Source organism: Labrus mixtus, chromosome 13 (genome assembly GCF_963584025.1).
Source record: "Labrus mixtus chromosome 13, fLabMix1.1, whole genome shotgun sequence".
NCBI classification, from domain to species: Eukaryota; Metazoa; Chordata; class Actinopteri; order Labriformes; family Labridae; genus Labrus; species Labrus mixtus.
Genome location: NC_083624.1, coordinates 10980924 through 11006174, shown reverse-complemented (window position 1 = coordinate 11006174; position 25251 = coordinate 10980924). Strand labels below are relative to the sequence as shown.

Here is a 25251-nt window from a genome sequence, read left to right as displayed (position 1 = left end):
TGTTTAATTCAAACGATTGCACAGAAACGATGATAATGAAATCATCTGACTGGATGTGTGACATCAACAGTTCCTTACTTTAATCTCACATCATGACACCAGCTGATTAAGTGTCATCTCCTTCACACACTGTATTGATTGCATCGTCTGATCGTATAGAGCTTTTTGTCTGTGACTGAGTAATCAAATCACTGCTGCTGATAACACACACGCTGCGTCTCTGCTTAGATGTCACCGCTCGCTCTTGAATGCTTTAATCCAGCATTTTTATCCACCTGCACTTCTAGAAAAGGCGGTGCAACATTTGTTGTTTTCGCACTTTTTCGTTGGGTTACACATAGTGGATTCTACGACTTGTAGAGCGGACTGTTCGATCAGTTTCATTTATAGATTATCAGACAGAGATTAAAAACAGAACAATGATCTAATGAACGTCATGTTTCAGTGACAACGCTCCGCTAATTAACAGAATAATTTAATCTATCTGTGCAGAGAAGTGTGGCCGTGACAGACCGACATATGAGACCCATCTTGACCATAATTGTGTAAATCTAGTCATCTTGTAAACAAAGTGAGAAGGTTATTTTTTCCACGATACAGATTTCATTCAATCATCAGTCCATCAGTCATTATTCATATAGCTCCAATTCATAACAAGTGCATAACAAAAATGGGATAGAGTGAGATGAGATTAGAAGCAGGAAGGATTTTTCCTTTGTACTCCTCTCGTTCCTGTTGTCCACACTTCCTCACAGCTCCTAACAGGTCGGAGCAGGCTGTGCATTAATGAGGACGGCGGTGGTTGTTGGGACGTCACAGTCCGATGGTGGTGGCTTGGCGTTAGGGACGTCGGGTGGTAGTAGTGCCCGATCACCTCGCTGAAGGTCGGGGTACCTCCGTCTACTCGAGAGCCTCATTAACTATATCCTCCCACTGCTCAAATGTTCGTTCAGGATGGGGTCAGGAGGACGTAGGCAGTGTCTGGATTTCTTACAGGCAGATATCAGGACGCCAAATAAATACACATTAAAGTGTCCCAGCACTGCAGTCAACTTTCCCCCAAACAATAAGTACAAAACTTAAAGGGTCCTTTCCTTTAGGATAGGTTTTTTTTATGTTGGTTTTTGACTTCTTTGAAAACAGCAGTCACCTCTGACTCCAGGAACTGATTTTTTTGTTACATATTAAATAATTTATAGATCAAACAACTAATCACTAATTGATTCAGTAACATAATCAGTAGACTAGCTGGTGAGCAATGAGCCATTAGTTGCAGCACTAACCAATGATTTCAATTAAAATAGAGACGATTGTATTTTGGATTCTCTTCTTGAGTATGATATGGAGAGTTTGTTGTCAAATGTTTTTTGAATGAAATGTTAAAGGTCACATATTCTCCTCCTCTTCAACCAGTGTGAAGTCTCAGAGCTCCTCAAAACATGTCTGTGAAGTTTCTTGTTCTAAATCCACTCTGATCCTGTATTTGATCATGTCTATAAACCCCTCTATTTCAGCCCTGCCCAGAACAGGCTGTTTCTGTGTCTGTACCTTTAAATATGTAAATGAGCTGTGTCTGACCATACCCCCTCTCTGGAAGGGCTTGGGTGTCCCGGTCTTTCTCGCTCCATGTCCTATTGTTTACTGTGAGAAGGCAGACTCAGAGGGCAGAACAAACACCTAGCTGTGGGAGTGTCACCCACCTGGGGGAGGGGTTACTACCCTTTGTGATGTCATGAAGGGAACATCTCCAAACGGCCTGTTTGAGCACACATTTTCTGAAAAGTGGAGCAGGCAGAATACAGAGAGGATGGACTTTTCTCATCATTGGGGGGTTTGTAGACAGACTAGAGACACATATTAGTGTTAGAGAAACATGGTGAAGAGTATTTTGCAGAATATGTGACCTTTAATCATTTATATTTTTGAACCCTGCTCTGTTATAATGAAGCTTACAGGCAGGGGAATTCTGTTTGCCTTTCTTATGTCTATTTAAGGAATATGCAAAAAAGGAGCATATTTGTTAAAGGGGAATAACACTTTTTATAAACTCAGGCTCTTTGTCATGTTTTAGGTCTTGAATGACTAAAAGGTACAAAAAGAAGATTGCTTGATCACGCAGCTGTGAAAGGAGTAGTCAGAAGACTAGAAAAGCCATTTACCGTTTACAATTGTTTGTATGGTCCTGGTGCGATTAATGAGTATTCTTTAAACCTGGACTGCACTCTCCAGCAGCTCTTTATTTCTATTGCTACTATTCCAGTGGAGTCTTTAACGAACATAGATTTTATTTTCTTGGTTGTATTCGATCAGGTTGTGTTGCACCGTCCTGTGTCTTTTTATTTGTTGTGTTTTTGTCCACTGCTGTCAATCAGACTTCCCTTCCAGGGACGACAAAGGTCTGAACTGATCAGGCACCTTTTCCCCCCCAAATACTAAACATTACAGCAGCACTGTTTGTACCTGTTACTCATTTAGACCCTAAAACTGGGACTCTGGTTTTTAAAAAAATGATGTTGTGTGTTATAATTGATCAGAAGGATTTCTGCATGTCCGGGCTGTAACGTGCTTCTCATTTCTTTTCTGATTACAGTGGATTGGCCAGGTGAGGGTTTCCTGCACTGTGTGGTTTTTAACTAAAGAAGCTTTTAGTTTGTAACAACTCGGTCTGACAGAATCCACTGAGTGCATGCTTGTGTGTGTGTGTGTGTGTGTGTGTGTGTGTGTGTGTGTGTGTGTGTGTGTGTGTGTGTGTGTGTGTGTGTGTGTGTGTGTGTGTGTGTGTGTGTGTGTGTGTGTGTGTGTGTGTGTGTGTGTGTGTGTGTGTGTGTGTGTGTGTGTGTGTGTGTGTGTGTGTGTGTGTGTGTGTGTGTGTGTGTGTGTGTGTGTGTGTGTGTGTGTGTGTGTGTGTGTGTGTGTGTGTGTGTGTGTGTGTGTGTGTGTGTGTGTGTGTGTGTGTGTGTGTGTGTGTGTGAGTGTGTGATGCTTTCTCTTAGTCTCTGGTTTGCTCTAATGTTTGCACTTTGAGGTACTAATCCCTGGAATGATGTTTGTCATGAAGCTAACATTTATATAACATGTTTTTGTTTGCTGATCGGTTCATTTCTTGACCACATTATGTGTTACACACACACACACACGCACGCACACACACACACACACGTTCACAAGTCCAGAAGGTGATGAAGTGCATCGTCAAATGTTTGTCTCTTAGCTGTGAAAGGCTTTATAATCAATAGTATTTTTTCTAACCTTGCATTTAGTTGATTTCTTTAAACAAAGGCATGTTTGATGATGCAGCAGAAGAACAAGTGATCTCTCTTCAGGTAGTTTGTTGATCTGTGCTCCGTGTGTGTGTGTCATATTGTCTACGCATGTGTTTTCAGATGGCAGCAGGAAATCAGATACTCCTCTGAGCAATCACGACCCGCGCACAGCTGTGCAGCTCCGCACGGCTCTGAAGAGGCTGAAGGAAATCATGGAGGGAAAGAGCCAGGTATCTATGCCTCCTATCTCACATCAACTCTTTATCCTTCATTTATACACGGGCGGGTCGGTCTATATGTTTGGAATATATAACGAGGGGTGCAGATGGCTAAGCGGTTAGTTTCCTAGCCCCATGTACGGAGGCTACACTCCTCCAAACGGGCGGCCTTGGTTCAAGTCTGAGCTGCGGCTCCTTACCCGCATGTCATTCGCCTTTATTAGAGAGGACCGCTGAAGAGAGAGTGGGCGGACGACGTGCAGCAAAGAGCCCAAGGCGGGATTTGAACCCACGATCGCTGCAATGAGGACTTTAGCCTCTTTTCATGGGGACCGCCTCAAATCCTGTAGGCTATCCAGGGCACCTTGTGGCCTTCTTTGTATATGAAAGCTGTGTTCTGTTGCTCCTCTTCAGGACAGCGATCTGAAGCAGTACTGGATGCCGGACAGCCAGTGTAAAGAATGTTACGACTGCAATGAGAAGTTCACAACTTTCCGCCGCCGTCACCACTGCAGACTGTGTGGTCAGATCTTCTGCAGCCGCTGCTGCAACCAGGAAATACCTGGAAAGTTCATGGGCTACACAGGTGAGTCTGATAGAAAGATCTGTTTGACAACGACTAATTAAAAAAAAAAAAAAAAAAAGAGGCAGAGGCTGTGTTTCTAGTGTGGCAGAATGTTTCTCTCAACCCTTCCCAGACTGTTCCCCGTGATGTATGGGTGAGCAGATGTGTGAACGCAGCAGGACGTACTCGCCCAGAGCGAGCGGGGAGCAGAGCATGCAGGGATAATAATGTTTTATCACGTTCTTTTGTTGTCATAATTAATCTGCTTCATACTCTCTTCTGCTGGCCATTACTTTCTTTTCCAAGTCTTTCTTTGATTCTGTAAGTACATTCAATAACATGTTGCATTGATATGAAGGCAAAAACATTCATAATTTTAGTGTTGAGCTCTGTTGACTCGTCCACCATCTTGGATTTCCGCTGTGAGGGACATTATGCAATAATGCATCTGAGGAAGATTTTCAGATGCAGGCTGTCTGAAATGTTCTTGACATTTTCATGAGTGTTTGGTTAAAACAGCTCAAGCAGCACAAATAAAAATCAGAAAAGGGAGAAAAATAGACAAAGAACAAATAATAGGGAACTCGTATTGCAAAAACAGAAGTGGGGTCAGTTGCATAACTTTTTTTTTTTCATAACTTATTCCTCCCTCATCCTGGACTAGGTTGAGTCGCCCTGCACCTGACCAATAATGTCTTCCAGTTTGAATCCACCTTTTTGTTTCCTCTTCCTTTCTCTGACCCCTTTCCTTACCTTCATTGTTTTCTTTTTGTTCCTCAGGTGACCTGCGTGCCTGCACGTACTGCCGTAAGCTAGCGCTAAGCTACACTCACTCGGCGGACTCGGGCTCCATTGGAGAGGACCTGAGTGCTCTATCCGACTCCCCCTGCTCCGTGTGTGTGCTGGAGCCCAGCGAGCCTCGGACGCCTTCAGGTGGACGTAAGGCCAGCAGGAACATTTTCCTTGAGGAAGACCTGACATGGCAGAGGTGAACACACACACACACACACACACACACACACACACACACACACACACACACACACACACACACACACACACACACACACACACACACACACACACACACACACACACACACACACACAGCCCAATCAAATCAGACAAATCTTAGCTAACTTGTAGCATTGATCAGATCAGACCAGAGTGCTAAATACAGATTTCCAATTAGATTTTCCATGAATTCAATCAGGAAAAAGGCTCTCTGTCTGATGACTTGATGGATTGATGAAGGGGAATCTTTTCATCACATTAGGAACACTTGGAGAACTCGCCCTTCTTCTTTTGAGTTTCTTAACTCAAGCACTGTGGTTTTTCATTTTCCTATAATTTGTCATAACTGCATTCAGGAAGAAATGATAACAAAGTGTTGTGCACTGTAAGAACCAAGATGGGGTTCTCATTTGGGGGTGTAACGATCCATCTTTCTGAATGGTCTGGATTTGTTTGGACCAGAGAAGGTAGGCGGTTTTAAGGCACCCCCACACAGCCGTTTTGGACGCCCCTCAGTTTGCCAGATATGAGAGCAGTTATCAGGTCAAACCAACAGGTGTTGCAGCGATGGAAGCGGGCGAGAGAACTGGTTCAGATAGAAGTGATTGTACCCGACCTAAAAAGCCTCTGCATGTTTTTAATAAGCTCCATGAGCAGAAACGTGCTCAAACTAGGATCAATATTGGAGATGCTTTTGAAAAATGGAGAGAGGTTAGAACGCAGAAAGGTTTTCAGACCGATGCAGAGCTGGCTAAACACTGAAGCTTCAGTGTCCACCACATGGCAACCTGCGTGAGCACGGACTCTAGAGAGGAGGGGGTGGGGGGAGACAGCTCTCTACAATGTTTAGAATTTGGACTGCAGGACCCATTTTAAACACTAGGGGTCAGAGCTACATACTGCGCCTTTAAAGGTACAGCTCCGGATGAATCTGGTATTCTCAAATTTTTGCACCAAAAGTGTCATAACCTCACCCAACAGCAACGAGAAAGAGGCTGTAGTCCTCCAAGCGGATGGCCTGGGTTTGACCTGACCTGCGGCTACTTTCCAAATGTCATTCCCCACTCTCTCTCTCTCTCTCTCTCTCGCTCTCTCTCTCTCTCTCTCTCCCTGATTTCCAACTCTATCCACTGTCCTGTCTCGGCAATAAAGGCATAAAAAAATGAAACCTCTAAGACTCTTGCAAACATTTTTACGCACCTCTACTTTTACTGTAAGGAAGTATCTGAACAAAGACGTAACACTTGTGGTCTTACTGCTAGAGCTGTAAACGCTGGTGCTTACAATTATTTCAGAAAAAACTCCTGCTAGGTACTCTACTACTCTCGCAAAAGAGGAACCCAAGTTGCATGTTTTGGTCGAACACAGTGCATAAATACAACAACCTTCATCTTTAAGATCTCTGGTAATAGAGGCTAAAGGTCGACTCAAAAAAAAAAAAAGAACCAAAATACGAGTTCATGTTTCCAACATACAAACAGCTCCAAACATGCCGCCCTCCATCTTAAAAACTGTGTTGCTTTAAAAACTGCCTGCTACATTGCACCACGTCGTTGTTCGTAGTTATTGAGGAAACACAAACAGGCGAACATCTCTTTATAGGTCTGTAGCTTTCAGGGTCAGCTCTGATCGCATACCTCGCTCCGTCACCTGTTTGCATCATTTATTCTCTCTCTCTCTCTCTCTCTCTCTCTCTAATATCTCTGCCTGGTTTGCTGTTGTAGTGATGAGTCGTTGTTTATGGTGAATTTTCAAACCCTCTGCTGATCCGTGCTTGCTCTTTCTCTTCATGTTTGTGTTTATAGTTTTCCGTACTCTGTGCACGGTGAAGGCTCATGGAACAGAGCCGTGTTACAGCCTGTTAAACGTATAATCTCCATATCAGCTGTCTTCTGACGGCTCCTTCATGAGGAGGAATGTTCTGAACGTCTGAAGTCAACATGAGACCGGCTGGGTCAGCTCTGCAGCATGTGATCCGTCAGGCCGGTCTGGAGAACTGTCTTTAATTGATCATTAGCTTAAAAGAAGAAAAGAGGGAGAATCTCGTTATGAAGAACATCTGCAGTAAAGCGTGACGGATTACACACGAGGGCAGCGCTTAACGGCCTCTTTAAGGCCTCGTCCACACCTAGGCAGGTTCTTTGTGTTTTGACCTTTTGTACACAAACACACAAATAAAAATACCTGCCTACATGTGGACGAGGCCTCAGTCACTTTTTAACCAATTGTTGACGTTATTTTTCAAACTGGGAGATTTCATTGACCATGCACACAGCAGGCTAACTGTTAAATGTTCAGGGACATTTTTTGCGTCCAGCAACGCATGCGTTTCTAACCCAATTCTTCTTTTGCTGCTGTTTGGAATCAGTGTGCTTTCCTGCTTATTTTCCCTGCCAACCTGCCTCAAAGACAATCTTGTTCTCTCTCTCTCTCTCTCTCTCTCTCTGTCCCTCTCTTTCCTGGCATAGAAAAACTCCTCTTGGGATGAGAAAGAAGTGAGTCCTGCTGTTTGTTTTATTCATTTTTTACCATCTCTCCGAGCTATAGCTGTCCAAGTCGATGCTTTTCTAGCTCTTTGATATATTTTCCTCTGCATGCTCACATTCACTGATCATAAATCAAGTTCCACACTGTCACAGAGGAAGTGTAAGGATAACCACATAGAGAGTGTAAATGTAAGTGTTTCTGTATGTGTGTGTTCATCAGTATGATTCACCAGGAGCCTCAGAACAGCGGCCTCAGCTCCAGACTGACTACGCTGCAGGAGGACGTGGTCAAATCTCCGGCGAGGAAGAGGTCAGTCCCTGCTCCGAGTTTGCATGCTAAGGGTTCCAGTTGGATTCAGTTCCTTTCACACAAACTATCTGTGCACACAGATCCGCCAGTGTGACCAACCTGTCTCTGGACCGCTCTGGATCCTCCTTGGTGCCTTCTTACGACAGCTCGGTCAGCCCGCCCCCTAGCCGAGCCACGTCAGGCCCCAAGAGCGGCCCCAAGCTGGACCACAGCGAGGAGGAGAGGAAGATCCTGCTGGTAGCTGCTTTCATCTTTTCTTTTAGCTGATTTTCACGCCTGTGCTGCCGATAGTCAATATTAGGGCATGTAAACGTTCTGAGGGTCAGACAAAGGTCAAATATGTTGCACTGATAAAGACGGCAGGAGATGAAACACAACTCACACATGTACAAGTCAAAAAAGCAAAGATTAAAAAAGGTACCGCTTTGTCCTCTGTGGGCGTACAAACCAAAACTTCTTCACAGGGTCTATAAAAATGTCAGCTCATGTAAACAACAGATCATGTTTTCTAATGCACATCTGGCCTAAAAGAGAATTATGAAATTGTATTAACTGTCCTGTGACTCCCCCTCTGAGGATTCCTCTAAACTCTAATTCAATAAAAAAGAGGAAGTAACATCAACTCCATAAAACATTTCTCATTTTAACATGCCGTCTCACATTCCTCCTGCAGGACTCCTCTCAGCTGAAGGACCTGTGGAACAACAGCACAGGGATGGAGTTTCAGGATCACAGATACTGGCTGAGGACATACCCCAACTGCATTGTGGGAAAAGAGCTGGTCAACTGGTTGCTAAGGAACGGAACCATCTCCACCAGGTAACATCTGATCGCACGAGCCTGCGGTGTTGTGTCAAATAAACGGGCTTACGAGGGAGAGGGAGACATTTTGTACGATAGAATGAATGAGTTTGGAAATGCAGAAGTTATCCTTTAATGTTTTCAGGCTCAGACACATCTTACCAAACATTAGTTAAAGAAAATCATATCTTCACCATTTGTTCAGCAGTTGTACATAAATTGAAAAAGCACAAACAGAGATATTTCCTGAGACTGTTTTTTCGCCCTCATGATCTCAGACCGCAAACTGACAAACGAGCTCAGGGCAGAAAATGGATTTACAAGTTCGGCTCTGGATGCTGATTTCTCCATGTTTCAGGGCTCAAGCTATCGCCATCGGTCAGGCGTTGGTGGACGGACGCTGGCTGGACTGCGTCACCCACCACGATCAGCTGTTCAGGGACGAGTATGCTCTCTACCGCCCCCTCCAGGTAACAGCCTCAGCTCAGTTAAACTCAGAATTGTTTTAGATGAATGAAACCAAACTCTGCCACATGTGTGGGTATCCGTCTGACAACACAACGGTACACATCAGCTTCATAGGGTTAAAAGGAAATGTGTCAATGATGTCGTCTCTGTCCTGTCTGCAGAGCACAGAGTTCTCAGAAACACCGTCTCCAGACAGCGACAGCGTCAACTCTCTGGAGGGACACTCAGAGCCGTCCTGGTTCAAGGACATCAAGTTTGATGACAGCGACAACGAGCAGCTGGCTGATGAGGCAGAATACACCAATCCCAGTATGTCTTTAGCATATCCATCGCTTTAGTAAAACCTGTCCGCTTGGCTTTGGTTCTGTGTTTTTTGTGTATGAATCTGATGGTTTCTGTCCAGACTCTGCCAGTCCCAGCAAGAGGACATCCGTCAGCAGCTTCCAGTCAGTGGTGGACAGTGACTCAGCGGCCTCCATCAACCTCAACATGGAGCAAAACAACGTCAACTTCCACATCAAGAAGCAGTCAAAGTATCCACACGTGCCTGCTGCCAATGAGCAGAAAGGTAAACTATTACCTCGAGGAAGGACTGATGTAGGACTGATGTAGATATGCAGTTACCTCCTTTAGATTTCTTTAATACAGTTTGTTTCTGGAGTGATTCTGTGTTATTGTGTCTTTAAAAGTATTGGCCCAGCTTGGACTTAAAATCTGGACAACAATCAACAGAAGACTAAACTCTTCTTTTTTTTAAAGGTTTATTTTTTGTTCTTTTATGCCTTTATTTTAGAGACAGGACATTGGATAGAGTCTGAAATCAGGGAGAGAGAGAGTGGGGGATGATATGCAGGAAAGGAGCCACAGGTCACTAACCACTATGCCACCAGTGTCCCAAGACTAACTCTGTAAAGGAAAACTACAGTTTATAAATCTGTGTTTTTAATTCTGCTGCAAGTTTTTGCTTTTACAGATATGTTCACATTGCAATGACTAAATAAAATACAGTAACAAGAGAGAGTACAAATTAAACAAATTAGATTAGAGGGGGGTAAATTTAATTAAATGCCTTTGAAACCGTAATTAAGAGCGCCCTTCTTGTGCAAAAAATAACAAGAAATATAATTAACTAATATACAATCAATCTGAACCCCCCCGCCGCCTCCTCTTCCTCCTCCTCCTCCAGTCTGACAGGGATAGTCTCCCGCTGTGTGTGCATGTGCGATTATCTGCAACAACTGAAAGACATTTTTACTCTTTACACTTTACTGAAACTGATAGAAAGTGGTGAGAAATCTGTACCAAGTCTGGCTAACTGGATTGAGATTTCAAAAGTACTTTTAAATCGACTGATCCGAGGAAAATAACAACGACAGGTAGACTTCCTAACAGGCGGACTTCTCTGACTCTCTGCCTCCTCCCTCTCTCTGCAGAATTTCTAGTGTCTGAGGATGGAGGACAGAACATCGTCATAAGTGATGCCTTCATCAAAGGTAGGAACTCCTTGCACCTCCTCATTGATTCAGTCATACTGAATGGCTCTGGTTGTTGTTAAGCAGACCTGCTCCCTCTTCTTTCTTTAACCTCCCTGCAGAGTCTTTGTTTAATCGTCGGGTGGAGGAGAAGGCTAAAGAGATGCTGTTTACTCCGCTGGGTTGGCACCACAGCTCCCTGGATCAGCTCAGAGAGGAGAACGGGGAGAAGAAGGCCATGGAGAGGCTGCTGTGAGTGGAGATTCTTCTTCTTATTATTTCTTAGAACAAGGAAGAATTATTTCTTAAAATGCTGAATTTAGCCAGAAGGGATGTTTTCATATGTAGTCCCTATCCGTGTGTTAAATCATGACACATCTGAAGAATGTTTTTGTGCGATCTATGGCTACCTCTCTTTATCTAACATCCGTCTCCCTGCATCCTTTTTGTTCAGCTCGGCCAACCACAGCCACATGATGGCGCTGCTGCAGCAGCTGCTCTACAGTGAGTCTCTATCTCTGTCCTGGCGGGACATCATCGTCCCGGTGGTCCGACAGGTGGTCCAGACTGTACGACCCGATGTTCGTAACTGTGATGACGACATGGACATCAGGCAGCTGGTCCACATCAAGAAGGTTAGTCGCTAGCGCATCAAATCCTCCTGCAGTGGTCGTATGTCACTCCCGAAATGATGCATGTGCTAATAGAGATCACAGCTGATCAAATATTCGGCTACAGGCGGGTCGGATGTTATAACTTAATCTCCATTTGTGCTTCAGATTCCTGGAGGCAGAAAGTTTGACTCGGCGGTGGTAAACGGATTTGTCTGTACCAAGAACATCGCTCACAAGAAGGTAGACTCGTGTTCTTCTGTCGCACTAAAATCCAGGATATCACTCGTACCTTCAGGGGTGATTTCAAAAAACACTTCTTAGTTGACCTGAAAGAGGAAATGATTTCTTAAATGTCTGTGTTAAAGTTTTTACCTCTTTAAAATCCACACGATACCTAAATTAAAGAATGTGAAAATTGATGCACAGCCTGTGTGTGGAGGGAGAATATAGAACTGAAACACTGATTCTTGTCTTAACAGATGAACCCCTACATCAAGAACCCAAAGATCCTGCTGCTAAAGTGCTCCATAGAGTACCTGTACAGAGAGGAGACCAAGTTCACCTGCATTGACCCCATCGTGCTTCAGGTCAGTAAGACAAAGTCACTGCAGGAAACAGAGAAACAAACATTTGACCCAGGTTTGCAGTTTGGATTTTCCAACAAAAATTTCACTATGGACACGTCTTTTTTGTTTCTCGCTCAGGAACGCGAGTTTTTGAAGAACTACGTGCAGCGTATTGTAGACGTCAGACCGAACCTGGTGTTAGTGGAGAAGACGGTGTCTCGTATCGCTCAGGACATGCTGCTGGAGCACGGCATCACGCTGGTCATCAACGTCAAACCGGTGAGTGACAGATCGACACATCCTGAGTCACAGAGCAGGAAAGTCATCAGTCAAAGCATCTCCAACCTGAAAAATGTTCCTCAGACACCTTCAGTCTACTTTCAATCTATGTTTCCAGACTCACTTTGGGAACAGATAACAAGAATAAGTTGCTGAATAATACAGTAATCAGCATTTGTTAAAAAGAATATATATATTAAAGGAGCAGTATGTAACTCTGACCCCTAGTGTTTAAAATGGGTTCTGCAGTCCAGATTCTAACCATTGTAGAGAGCTGTCTCCCCGCCCCCTCCTCTCTAGAGTCAATGCTCACGCTGGTTGCCATGTGGTGGACACTGAAGCTTCAGTGTTTAGCCAGCTCTGTATCCCTCTGTAAACCTTTCTGCGTTCTAACCTCTCTCCATTTTTCAAAAGCATCTCCGATATTGATCCTAGTTTGAGCACGTTTCTGCTCGTGGAGCTTATTAGAAACATGCAGAGGCTTTTTAGGTCGGGTACAATCACTTCTATCTGAACCAGTTCTCTTCCCCGCTTCCATCGCTGCAACACCTGTTGGTTTGACCTGATAACTGCTCTCATATCTGGCAAACCGAGGGGCGTCCAAAACGGCCGTGTGGGGGTGCTTTAAAACCGCCTACCTTCTCTGGTCCAAACAAATCCAGAGCATTCAGGACCAGAATCTAAAGTTAGAAGGAGGACATACTGGCTGCTGCATTGTTGTCAGAGAAGCCAGCACTTCAACATAGCATGTTTCCTTAATGTCTGATCATATAGTAAGGTCACTTTATCATTTCACTCACTACACATCTTTGCCCCAGCTGATTGGCCGTGGCTGTGCTTATTGGACCAGCTGAGTTGTTTGTTTTGACCATATCCTGGAATTACGATATATATAGTATAGTTATGTTAAAACCTTTATTCCTAACCATGGTCCCTTCTCTTTGTGTCTGTTAATCCTCTTCCTTCTTTGTCCATGTAGCAAGTCTTGGACAGGGTGAGTCGTATGACCCAGGGAGACCTGGTAATGTCCATGGACCAGCTCCTCACCAAACCCCGACTGGGAACCTGCCACAAGTTCTACATGCAGCCGTTCACCCTGGCCAACGGTAAGAAGGAAAGCCCGGCTCTCTCCCTGAATAAATAAAGCTGTAAGATAACTCCACGCTGCTTTATTTCTCCCTCCAGATGAAGCGAAGACTCTGATGTTCTTTGAGGGCTGTCCTGCTCATCTCGGCTGCTCCATTAAGCTGCGCGGCGCTGCAGACTACGAGTTGGCTCGAGTGAAGGAGATCATCATGCTGATGGTGTGCGTGGCCTACCACTCCCAACTGGAGATCTCTTTCCTCATGGACGAGTTTGCCATGCCTCCCAGCATGGCCCAGAGCACGACGTTCCCCTGCCTGCTGGAGGAGGCCTCTGTTGCGGAGGAGGAGGCGGACGCAGAGAGTGGAGGGAGGGAGACAAACCAGGAGAAAAATGGAGGGTGTGAAGACTCCGTACAACATGAGGAGGAAGGTGTTTTCTCTGAGTCTTCATCCAAAAATGGAGATTTGGACTCTCACCGAGACAAAGAGAACCCTAAATCTCCTCCCTTTGTCCTAAAGGAGGAGACTGGCAACGCAGAGCTAATGACCTCCCCCATATATTCAAGTCCTCCTGCAGCTCCTCTGGCTGTCTCTCCTCCGTTTCTCATGGAGGAAGACCAGGAGATGGACTCCAGCACTCTCATTGGGGAGTCAGAGGGGGAGACGGTGGAGGAGGGAATCTTAATAAAGGAAGAGTCTCTCAATACTGAGGACGGGGAAGAGACGCCTACTCCCAGGCTGTTCAGAGACCCCCTGCAGGACGACACGGGGATGTTTGTGGCCGAGCAGGTTGCGTCCACAGACGATCACCTGAAATCCATCTCTGCCGTGTTCAAGCAGGAGCTGAAGGACATCATCCTGTGTATCTCTCCCTTCATCACTTTCAAAAAACCCTTTCTCCTCACACCTCCTGGCATGCACTGTCCCAGCAGGGAGTACTTCCCTGAACAGGTAACACGGCTTTGACGTTGTCGGATTTTATATTTTGTTGTTCTTATATTACAGCTCCAAAATCTAAATTTAAGGAACAAGTGTTGGTTACACTCAGCCTCGAGGAAACCAGACGTAGCATGAAGTCGACCCTCTCCTTCCTCTCTGATGAGCCTTTAAAAAAAACAAATTTGCAGTCTACATGAATTAATTTATTTGTCACTAGACACAAAACTTCAGGGAGAGGGAAAGGTCAAAATAATAAAAAGATAAGATAACTTTATTATCCCGGAGCAGAAATCTGAGTACCGATCGCTGCAGCTGTCTCTTCTTCTTTCTTTCTGTTTAAGAGCGACCACACCATACTCATATGTGTGTTTCCTCTCCCCTCAGGTCTACGTTTCTCCTCTCCTCGATAAAGACTTTAAGGAGCTGGACGGGCGCAGAAAGCGGCAGCTCCTCAAAGACTCCGCCCCCTCCTCTGTGGTCAACGGACAGACAAACGGAGCTCCCCAGCCGAGGCCCATCGATGTCCTTCCATCGCACAACCTCACCAGCACCCGCATCGTGGAGCATCTGAACTGCAGCCAGGATCTGGCCAAGATGCTGGCGGACTACAGAGCAAAGGGGGGCCGTATCCGTCAGAGGGAACCCACAGACCCGTTCTTCAGCAGTGCCGCTCCTGTCAGTGGCCAGAGTAAGGCGGGAGACGCTGCAGGAAGGCACCCGGTGAAGGCCGACAGTGAGGAGGAGAAGCCAGGCAAACTGAACGATCTGAGCTGGGCTCCAAAGGTGAGGGGTGTTCAAATCATTTTAGGGCTCCTCTTGAGGTTTGTTGTCATTTCTTAGACACATATGGGATTTCACACTTGCAGAAAACTGCTGAAAAAACTCCTGATATTTCCCGTTATTCTGCAGCAAGTCAGAGTGAGCTGATGTGAGAACGCAGCAGGATATAATCAGGAGAATTCACCTGGAGCCAGTAGGAGAGGGTGGTGATGGTGACCGCTGCTTGTTAAAAAAGTCTTGTCTGACGTTAAAACTTTCAGCCTCATCAGGAAACATGAGCTGTGAGGCTTTCTTGTAGATGTAGTCTGCATGCTGTGTGAAGGACAGGTGGTCGGCGTGCTCAGTGCCCACAAAGTGGCGCTTTACAAATAAAGATTGATTGATGATTGACGTTGAACGTTTACAGGTGGTAGATTTAAGATTTATTTTTGTGCCATTAATGGAGCGATAGGACAGTGGATAGAGTTGGAAATCAAGGAGAGAGAGTGGGGAATGACATGCGGGAAAGGAGCCACAGACTGGACTTGAGCCTGGGCCGCCCGCTTGGAGGACTATAGCCTCCATACATGGGGCGCGTGCACTAACCACTGCACCACCAGCGCCCCGCTAAAAGTCTTTTTGCATTCAGGGAGGAGGGAACTATCTCCAAATATAGTGTTTGCACCTGTGAGTTTGTCTCTAAAGCAGCATGGGTGAAAGTTTACAGTCTCTCAAATATTCCTTTTCTTGTCCTCAGCTGGACTGCCTGAACCCGGTCAACCATCAGAGACTGTGTGTGCTCTTCAGCAGCTCGTCCGCTCAGTCCAACAACGCGCCCAACCCCTGCGTCAGCCCGTGGTAAGCTGATCACTGGGAACGGCTTCGTTGAAAAAAATACTCGCACTTTGTTTTCACTGAAGATGAACGCATGATGTCTTTGTTTGCTAACAGGATCGTCACCATGGAGTTCTATGGGAAGAACGACCTCTCTCTCGGCGTGTTCTTGGAGCGATACTGTTTTAGGTGAGACGTCGTGAAGCCTGAGTGTTTATGAAATCAGAAACCTGTCAGAAAGATTCATAATCAGAGAGATGCTTAAAGAGGAAGACAAAGCTGTGAGGCAGAAATCATAGTTTATAATGTGTGAATTAAAACTCCTTCCCTGCAGAAGATTGAGGCCCGGTGTCCGTCTGCTGTTCATTCTTTTTGTGCAGAAAAGCGCTGACTGTGCTCTCGCTCTCTCCTCAGTAGGAACAATTGAAAAAAGTGCCGGGTGGATACAGACTCTAACTCCTTCGTTTTATTTATTGATGTGTGAATGTTTGTATGCACGTGTTCCCTGCAGGCCGTCATATCAGTGTCCCAGCGTGTTCTGTGAGACTCCCATGGTGCATCACATCCGGCGCTTCGTGCACGGCAGCGGCTGCGTGCAGATCGTGTTGAAGGAGCTGGACTCCCCTGTGCCCGGTTATCAGCACACCATCCTCAACTACTCCTGGTGCCGCATCTGCAAACAGGTCGGTATAGTAATGAATATTCAACATTTACTCAGCGTTTCAGCAGCTAAAGTCATGTTTGTTTGAGTATAAGAACAGCTCGCTGTCAAGGTATACCTGCAAATATCAGATCTGATTTTACGTTTCAATAATTTAAACATACTATATATGACTTTGTCTGCTGCGCTGACAGATTTCAAGACTCTCCAAACTAAATGTCTAAAGATATCAATCCTGAAAATGACCTCCTGCTTCAGATGTTTTAGAGGGAAGAAGAGCAACATTTCCCGATGCCAAAAACTCCCAAACTCTCAAAACTCAGCCGTTTAATGCTTCACAGATGATGTTTATTTGGTCTTAAATAGCTCAGATCTGTAACATAAACAGAGTGCTTTGTCTGAGAAGAACACACGTGAGAGCATCCTTATTCTTCATGTTCAAATACATAAATGGTGACATTTGTAATTACGATCCCCTCTCCTAGCTGAATAATAAATTGAAATCTTTCCGTTATTCAGTCTAATGTTGAGGCTACATTTACGTTACGCGCAGGTGACTCCAGTGGTGCCTCTGTCCAACGACTCGTGGTCGATGTCTTTTGCCAAATACCTGGAGCTCCGCTTCTACGGCCACCAGTACACCAGGAGGGCGAACGCAGAGCCCTGCGGCCACTCCATCCACAAAGACTACCACCAGTACTTCTCCTACAACCAGATGGTGGCGTCCTTCAGGTTGGTGTCGTCCGTCCTTTATTCACCTACCACCGAGTCAAAGGAAGAATGACAAGGTGAAAACGAGACAGAAACGTAGGTTACATTGTAACCTCGGTTCTCTGAGTGAAGAGGGACTATCTCTCCAGCCTCTAGGCCACTCGGAGACACGTTCAGATCAAACTGTCAGTGTTTGCACGTCAGCACAGATGCTTTATAGATAAGCTGTAGGGTGAGCCGGTGTGTCTTAAAGAAATATACACGGACTCTGAGGTGGTGGAGAGATCTTTAGAATGAGCTTTGGCTTTTTTTTTTGTCAGCTGTTCAGCTCTAGGGGGACTGTATGGTCTGTCAGTCTGTAGGGACTCTGGTTTGGGAGCCAGAGGGTCGCAGGTTCAAGTCCCGATGCGGACAAGGTCTGGAAATTGGTCTGGCAGCTGGAGAGGTTCCAGGTCACTTCCTGAGCGACCCTAAACTGCTCGGGCACTCCTTCATGTTCAACCCCTCACTCTGACATCACACGTGGGATTAAGAAAGGATATCTTCTTCCTCTTCTTCTACTTGTTTGGTTTCCTGTGAGATATCGAAGGATGATTAAAGTGAAAAGCATCCGTTCTGTTGTTCCTCTCTCCGTTCAGCTACACTTCTGTCCGACTGTTGGAGATCTGTCTTCCTCGTCCCAAGATCTTCATCAGGAACCAGGGGCCTTCCAAAAGCAACCTTCAGCAGGACCTGAAGGACTTCTCTCAAAAGTAATAAAGCCCTAATGATAAGAAAAATGCAAATAAGGGGTTGTTAAAAATAGAACATAAAGTTAGCGTAAATACCTTCAAAACTGAATGCATGCTCTCCTTTGGGTCTTTGGTCACAATAATCTAGTAATAGAAATGCCCATCAGCCTCTTTGTTCCAGATTAAGTTCTGTGTGAAGGTTAGTGCCCTCTTCATTCAGAGCTTGTGGTTTCCTCTGCTCCCCCCTCAGAGTGATCCAGGTGTACTTGGCGATAGACGACCGCCTCACCTCCCTGAAGACCGACACATTCAGCAAGACTCGAGAGGAAAAGATGGAGGATCTCTTCGCACAGAAAGACGTACGCCGCTCTACTCTTCTTCTCTTATCTCGGGGGTTGAATCGTAGTTTGAGACTCATCGTGTTGTCTCTCTGTGGGCGGGGGGGGTTTAGATGGAGGAGGCAGAGCTGCGGAGCTGGATCGACAAGCTTCAGGCTCGGCTCCAGGCCTGCGGTTTAGACTCTCCTCAGCAGCTGCAGGCGGTTCTGGAGTCTCTGGTGATGAAGAAGCAGAGTCTTTGTGAGATGCTACAGTCCTGGAATGGCAGGTCAGGATCACGACTGACTTCTTTAAATGTTGTTAAACTCTACATTTCATAAACGTCGATGAGTGTTGGACAAAGACTTTAAGCCTGTTGACGCTCTCACTCTGTGGCAGGCTGCAGGATTTGTTCCAGCAGGAGAAAGGCAGGAAGCGTCTGTCTGTCCCTCCCAGTCCAGGCAGACACAGACAGACCAACGCTGACGAGAGCAAGGTCGGTATCATCATCCGTTTCACACAATAACCTGTGGGGTGAAGTATTCAAGACAGTAGTTTCTCCACCTCCCTGCAGAGTCACTCATCCACCGTGTTTTCATCAAGCTGTTTACAGGTGATGACAGACAGAGGACGTATTGTTAAGAGTGTCAGGTGGGGAAAAAGATACTTTAATGTAGTCAAACACCCTCAAATCTTAATTCTTCTGACTACCACAGATGCAAATGGGGCGCCTGTAACACAACTTCCTGTTTTGGTGTGATCGTTGCTGCACGTTGTCCGAAGTCCACGTCCATATCTGTAGAGCTCAACAGTGTGGTTTCTCCCGCTCGTTATCTCAATAGCAGATTTGACTATCAGCCATGATGTCATAACCATCACAGGTGGACTGACCACGAGCTACCTGAGCGTGTAACGATGGTTTACGCTCCTGTAGGAGACACAAGTTCGTCTGATATCAACCACGCTGTAAGAACAACACGGTTTCTTCATGATATCAGGGAAAAGAACTACACTACCCACAATCCTAGAGTGTTACAGTAATGTCTATGATTGGTGGAGCTCGCTGTTACCATGGCAATGTTTCTCGTCCCTCTGCTCCGTATTCAAGCGGATTGTTCCGCTAGCATGCTAGCTAATTGGTTAGCTAACAGGAAATGTACAAATAACCTTGTTATGCTGCTTACTGGTTGGTTCACATGTTGGTTTAATACTTTTGCTGCCGCCATAATCTCGTCTGTTTGTCCCTTTTTTTTTTTTTTTTTATATAGAGCACCCTGGATTCGTCCCCTCGTAACCCCTCACCTGTGGTCCAGAACGGTGAGAAAGGTGAGACACCTGAATGCTCCCGTTATCTTGAATAAAGCGAGTTTTAACGCCGACTGTAACCGATGACTTGTTTACTCCCACAGAGGACCGCCACCTCTGCCCGATGTCCTCCACCTCCTCCTCCCTGCTGCTCTCCCCGGGAGACCCCTCTGCTGAACCCGTCACACCCGGTCCCTCTTTCTCTGAGCCGGACTCTGTCAGCATCCCAGAAGGTACACACCACAAACACACACACACACACACACTCACCTGTTCTAACTCTCAGTAACCTCTGATGGATGAGTCCTCTTTGTTGTTTCCTTCAGACGTGTTTGACGGACACCTGCTGGGCTCCACTGACAGCCAGGTGAAGGAGAAATCCACCATGAAGGCAATCCTCGCCAACTTCCTGCCTGGCAACAGCTACAACGCCATCCCCTTCCCTTTGTGAGTAAAGCGCTCGCATCTTTATGAACTTTATGTCGAGTGTTCCGCAGCAGTGAAATGCAAAGAAACATTCAGCCCGACAAACTAATAAGAATATAAGATATACAAAATGGGCATTTAAAGAATACAAGACGGCAGTAAAACAATCTAAATAAAACACTGTTGTCATAGAGACAGGACACACATGCAGGGTTTTTATTCTCAGTGCTCAAGCGCTCCTGATTACACAGCCAGCGAGACGCCGTCTGGTGGACACAGGTCCAAAGAAAACAAGTTTGATGTAAACAGATCATTCCTACATGCTTTACTGATTCTCGTGCATCTCGTGTCGACAGCGAGCCGGACAAACACTACCTGATGTACGAACACGAGCGAGTTCCCATCGCGGTGTGTGAGAAAGAGCCGAGCTCCATCATCGCCTTCGCTCTCAGGTGAAGACTCCGCTCATGTCATCTCCGTCTCCTCTCAGCACTCCTCTAAATGCTAAATAAAAACACGATGCCATTGTGTCTTCCAGCTGTAAGGAGTATAAAACCTCGCTGGATGATCTGTCCAAGGTGTCGCACACAGGCGGGGACGAGGCTCCGCAGGGTGTCAGGTACGCAGGACTCCTGTGAGGGTTCAGGGCAGGGGTGGGCAACTGGCGGCCCCCCATCAACCCTAAACGGGCGGCTGTGGCTCAGTTGGTCAACCGGAAGGTCGAGGGTTCGATCCCCAGCTGGGCAACATGTGCGATGTGTTGACGTGCTCCTTCGGTGGTGGTGTATGAATGGGATTAGTTACTTCTGATGGCTGATACTACATAGCGACCACTATGTGTGAAAGGGTGTGAATGGGTGCTATATAAGCTCAAGTCCATTTACCATTTTAAACGTGGCCCTCAGGTCAATTTTTACATGTCAATTAATTGGAAACATGAAGAGAACATGAAAAAATCTGCCATGAAATCATGAAAACCAGAAATATGTCCATAATAATATTTGAACACTGGTATTTGTTGAGTTAAATTTGAGATATAATTGACTGTTATCGTTTTAGTATTCTACAATTTGGCCCTCTGGCAGTCAGGATTAAATGAATGTGGCCCTTGCTGTGACCAAAGTTGCCCATCCCTGATTCAGGGTCTTTAAGAGTTCCCCTTCAAAACCCCTTTAGCTGCTCAAATTAAATGAAGTCAAATGTTTAATAAGCAGGGAGAGCTGACATGATGTCTGTTAAACTACACATTTGTTATTTCCTCTTCAGTGGTTCAGAGAGTCGAGCTAAAAGCAGCCCAGCCAGACCCAGCGAGTCCACCTCGTCACAGCAGAACCGGAACAGCCTGGACGTCGATCCCCTCAGTGAGCGCCCAAACTTCAGATTATTTAATGGACTTTATTTGAACCATTTTGATAAAAGGTTGAGGTGACATGCTTGTTTTTGTGCAGAGGATGCAGACGTAGGAGACAAACAGAAGAAACAGACTCTGAATCCACACATCGAGCTACGTGAGTCTGTCTCTCTCAGATCCTTTATACCCTCAAACTCTGGACCGTGGTGTCTTCTTCTTTAAGTTCTTCAGTAAAAGGATAGAAACTGTGTTAAAAGTGACCTCGTCTTTTGCTGCCTGTGTAGAGTTCTCCGACGCCAACGCCAAGTTTTACTGTCGGATCTACTACGCCGAGGAGTTTCACAAGATGCGTGAGGAGATCATGGAGAGTCCTGAGGAGGATTTCATCCGCTCGCTGTCGCACTGTGTCAACTGGCAGGCTCGAGGAGGGAAATCTGGAGCTGTGTTCTACGCAACAGAAGGTAACAGAAAGTCTACTAAGTACTACAGCCAATAGCAGAGTCACAGTTGGACGGCAGCGGGAACCACTTTACCTTCATAAGGCCTCGTCTCCACCTGCCGTTCTTTTCTGAGCGGCAGCAGCTTTTGCAGCAGAAAGCGCTCTGGGCACTCAAGTTGAAAATCTTTCAACTTTTCAGAAAGGCGCTGTTGACGTCACCGGCGCTCTTTTCCAGATGTATGATATTCCCCGTAGTTTTTGCCGCCTACAGATCGTGTCTTGTACCCACATCCTCCTCGATCTGCGTCTGATCGGGAAATAAACGGTCTCAAATATAAAACATGCAGTAAAAAGTGACGGAGCGGTGTCGGTCATAGAGCGGGCGTTGTCAACAGACTGTTGCCATTGAGAGAGGACGGACGTGCAGACGCTTCATGCAAGCGAGCGCACAGCCAGCGCTTTTCTGCCCAGAAAAAACACCAGGTGGACACAGGGCCTAACGGTGCAATATCTCCTCTTCGAGAAACATTTCTGTATCTGCTAAAATAACCTAAATATGGTTTTGGTTTAAAACGACTCATTAAGAACAACATGAAGCGAGTGGATCATTATTCAAAAGATAAACCTCAACACAGTGATGGCTAAAAATCCTAATATTCTGTATACATTTAAGATGGTTTGAAAACGTTTTAAATACAGATATTAATCTTTAACAACGTGTACTGTTTCTGTCCTCGTCCTCCTGTCAGACGACCGGTTCATCCTGAAGCAGATGCCCAGGCTGGAGGTCCAGTCCTTCCTGGACTTCGCTCCTCACTACTTCACTTACATCACCGGAGCTGTGCAGCAAAAGGTGTGAACCCCGAAGTGAATTTAAATATACTTAAATATTACAGCAGGCATGTTTAAGTGACCAAAGACTCGTTTGGTTCCACAGAGGCCAACCGCGCTCGCCAAGATCCTGGGCGTCTACAGGATCGGGTACAAGAACTCTCAGAACAACACGGAGAAGAAACTGGACCTGCTCGTCATGGAAAACCTTTTCTATGGACGCAAGATGGCTCAGGTAAAACTCACTGACAGAGGGGCGCAGATGGCCTAGCAGATCATTCTGATTATTAACCTTCAATCATGAAGTAGTTAAGGCGTTGATGCAGCCGCCCGGGTTTGATTACAACGCCCCGCCCTTTACAGTCAGGTTCAGTTCACTCTAGAAGCAGGAATAGGTGCTTTAGTACCACATTGTATTTGCACCTTCAGACTACCTGTGCTGTCCTCACGTGTGTGTGTGTGTGTGTGCGCGCCTTCTCTCTGCAGGTGTTTGACCTGAAAGGCTCCCTGAGAAACCGGAACGTGAAGACCGACTCGGGGAAGGAGAGCTGTGAGGTGGTCCTGCTGGACGAGAACCTCCTGAAGCTGATCCACGACAATCCGCTCTACATCCGCTCCCACTGTAAGGCCATCCTGCGGGCCGCCATCCACAGCGACGCCTACTTCCTGTCCAGCCACCTCATCATCGACTACTCGCTGCTGGTGGGGCGGGACGACGCCACCGACCAGCTGGTGGTCGGGATCATAGGTGAGGGAGCGTCTGAAGTATCACCTGTTTTAATTCAATGTTTTATACACTTTCTGTAAGTTCTGTCTCTCCTCTCCCTTGAAGATTATATCCGGACGTTTACCTGGGACAAGAGACTGGAGATGGTTGTCAAATCCACTGGAATCCTGGGAGGTCAAGGTAACACGCTTCCTGTTTACAACGCACGTTTTAGCCCACTTTCACTCACTTGTAAAAGAGTCATGTTATTTTAATTCACTTAGGGTGCATTAACACCGACAACGCCATTTTCTCCGTTTGTGACAAACTCTGGTGCTCTTTGTGGGATAGTTTGTTTGGTTCGGTTTGGTGTGAACCCTCAAACGGACTCTAGTGTGGACCAAAGATCTGAACGCTGGTCAGCCTGAAAACGGGGGTCATGGTTTGCTTCCAAGTGCACCAGAGTTCAGTTTTTAGTAGTTGAGAACGCGATCCAAGCCGAACAAGGGAAGTGAACCAAACAGCAGTGCATTGTGGGTTAAATTTGGCCGTTTACCTCGGGGTCATAGTTCAGCATTAGGCTGGAGAGCAGTAACCACTGACCGGAGCTACAGCCCCCTAGTGGCCGGTGGCTGCAGTACAAAACATGTGACAGGCTTTTGGTGCGTGAAAGCAAAATGAACCAAATGAAAAATCCACCAATGTTACAACTTGACCGCTGAATCGCAGCGAGTCCACTGGACTTCATCTGTGAAAGCGACCTTATACACGAGACACAACGAGAAAAGAACGGCGTATTTATATACAAGAGATAGTGGCACTACAGAGGGGTACTACATCAAAATCTTCTGATAACGTCTGCCTGCTGGTTCGACTTACTTTGATGTTCTGATTTCTTTAAAAAACGCTGTTTCCTGTTTCTAAAGCGTGTTGTGTGTTTTTGGTCGTGTAGGGAAGATGCCCACCGTGGTCTCCCCGGAGCTGTACAGAGCTCGATTCTGCGAGGCCATGGACAAATACTTCCTGATGGTACCGGATCACTGGACCGGCCTGGGCATCAACTGCTGAGCGGTGCGTTCAAGGCTCAAAGGTCAAAGGTCCACGTGCAGAGACAACCAAAACAGAAACACACTCCCTGTCTGACTCTCTCAGCAGCGATTTCAGTTTCCGGGTTTGGACCAACAAGCACACACTCGTGAAGCATGAGTACAGAATCATTCCACACAGCAGCTCCGACCTGCAGCTGCTGACTTCTAACACGACGTAGATTCGTTTTAACCCGGGCGGGGGGGGGGGGTGTCTTAATGCAGGATGATCCGATTATAATTCGACCCCCCCCCCCCCCCCCTTTGGATTTTTATTTCCTTTTAATAGTGCCATCAGTCCGCCTGTTTCAAGAGGAGCGACTGAAAACATTATCGGTCGTAGTTTGGTAAACAAACTCATCTGTGTAATTTAAAGTTTGTAAATGTACAGAGATTATGAAAGTATTAAAAAGATTATTAATGCTGATTTGTCAGAGCGAACACGTCTTTGGTGGTTTTATTTATTTATTTATTATTCTTAAAGAGGCTGATCCGAAGAAAACGGTCCGAGACACTTTATCAATCAGAGAGATAATTGTAAGTCGTTTTCAGCTTCTCTAATGTGCAGACTTTGGGCGCTAGTGACCTTGTGGTTACTTTGCACGCCCCACGTACAGAGGATACAGTCCTGAAGCGGGCGGCTTTGGTTCGAGTCTGACCTGTGGCTCCTTTCCTGCAAGTCGTTCCTCACTCTCTCTCTCGCCGATTTCAGACTCTATCCTCCATCCTTTTCTAAATAAAGGCATCAAAAGCCCAAAAATAAATCTAAAAGAAAAAGTGCAGACAGCCTATGGTCGTGCAGCGATCACAGGGAGTAAACGTCACCACCCTCACACTAGCTCCAGGTGAATTCTTCGTACAGTGTGTGTCGATCGAGACGAACTAATCAGACCTATTTGGTTTTTTGAACCAGGCTGTAAACATGTTAATCTCTGCTGTAAAAACAGACTTTTTAGAATGGGTGTGTATGTGACTTCCTGTGCTTCTGCAGCCAGCCTCTAGTGGACACTCGAGG

The 25251-nt window shown here is 46.0% G+C and overlaps 1 protein-coding gene across 3 annotated transcripts in view; it reads left to right on the top strand.

The window, feature by feature from the left end:
* Window positions 1-24677, top strand: part of pikfyve (phosphoinositide kinase, FYVE finger containing) — a 28761-nt gene extending 4084 nt beyond the window's left edge. For 2 of the 3 annotated variants that reach the window (XM_061053689.1, XM_061053691.1), the window contains exons 4-43: window positions 3384-3493; window positions 3896-4067; window positions 4827-5034; window positions 7529-7555; window positions 7767-7856; window positions 7937-8093; window positions 8530-8675; window positions 9016-9127; window positions 9287-9434; window positions 9529-9693; window positions 10559-10618; window positions 10720-10849; window positions 11052-11232; window positions 11377-11451; window positions 11691-11798; window positions 11916-12056; window positions 13036-13162; window positions 13242-14092; window positions 14465-14863; window positions 15597-15697; window positions 15791-15862; window positions 16185-16356; window positions 16888-17066; window positions 17684-17797; window positions 18027-18135; window positions 18228-18382; window positions 18493-18589; window positions 19362-19419; window positions 19503-19631; window positions 19725-19845; window positions 20181-20276; window positions 20363-20443; window positions 21091-21185; window positions 21273-21332; window positions 21460-21636; window positions 22364-22467; window positions 22552-22680; window positions 22932-23193; window positions 23278-23352; window positions 24104-24677. In XM_061053689.1, coding sequence (XP_060909672.1) covers window positions 3384-3493; window positions 3896-4067; window positions 4827-5034; window positions 7529-7555; window positions 7767-7856; window positions 7937-8093; window positions 8530-8675; window positions 9016-9127; window positions 9287-9434; window positions 9529-9693; window positions 10559-10618; window positions 10720-10849; window positions 11052-11232; window positions 11377-11451; window positions 11691-11798; window positions 11916-12056; window positions 13036-13162; window positions 13242-14092; window positions 14465-14863; window positions 15597-15697; window positions 15791-15862; window positions 16185-16356; window positions 16888-17066; window positions 17684-17797; window positions 18027-18135; window positions 18228-18382; window positions 18493-18589; window positions 19362-19419; window positions 19503-19631; window positions 19725-19845; window positions 20181-20276; window positions 20363-20443; window positions 21091-21185; window positions 21273-21332; window positions 21460-21636; window positions 22364-22467; window positions 22552-22680; window positions 22932-23193; window positions 23278-23352; window positions 24104-24219 — 5909 coding nt within the window. In that variant the 3' untranslated portion in view covers window positions 24220-24677. The remainder of the gene's footprint in view (window positions 1-3383; window positions 3494-3895; window positions 4068-4826; window positions 5035-7528; window positions 7556-7766; window positions 7857-7936; window positions 8094-8529; window positions 8676-9015; window positions 9128-9286; window positions 9435-9528; window positions 9694-10558; window positions 10619-10719; window positions 10850-11051; window positions 11233-11376; window positions 11452-11690; window positions 11799-11915; window positions 12057-13035; window positions 13163-13241; window positions 14093-14464; window positions 14864-15596; window positions 15698-15790; window positions 15863-16184; window positions 16357-16887; window positions 17067-17683; window positions 17798-18026; window positions 18136-18227; window positions 18383-18492; window positions 18590-19361; window positions 19420-19502; window positions 19632-19724; window positions 19846-20180; window positions 20277-20362; window positions 20444-21090; window positions 21186-21272; window positions 21333-21459; window positions 21637-22363; window positions 22468-22551; window positions 22681-22931; window positions 23194-23277; window positions 23353-24103) is intronic. The other variant, XM_061053690.1, reaches the window with a different exon arrangement.
* The last annotated feature ends 574 nt before the right edge of the window (window positions 24678-25251 follow it).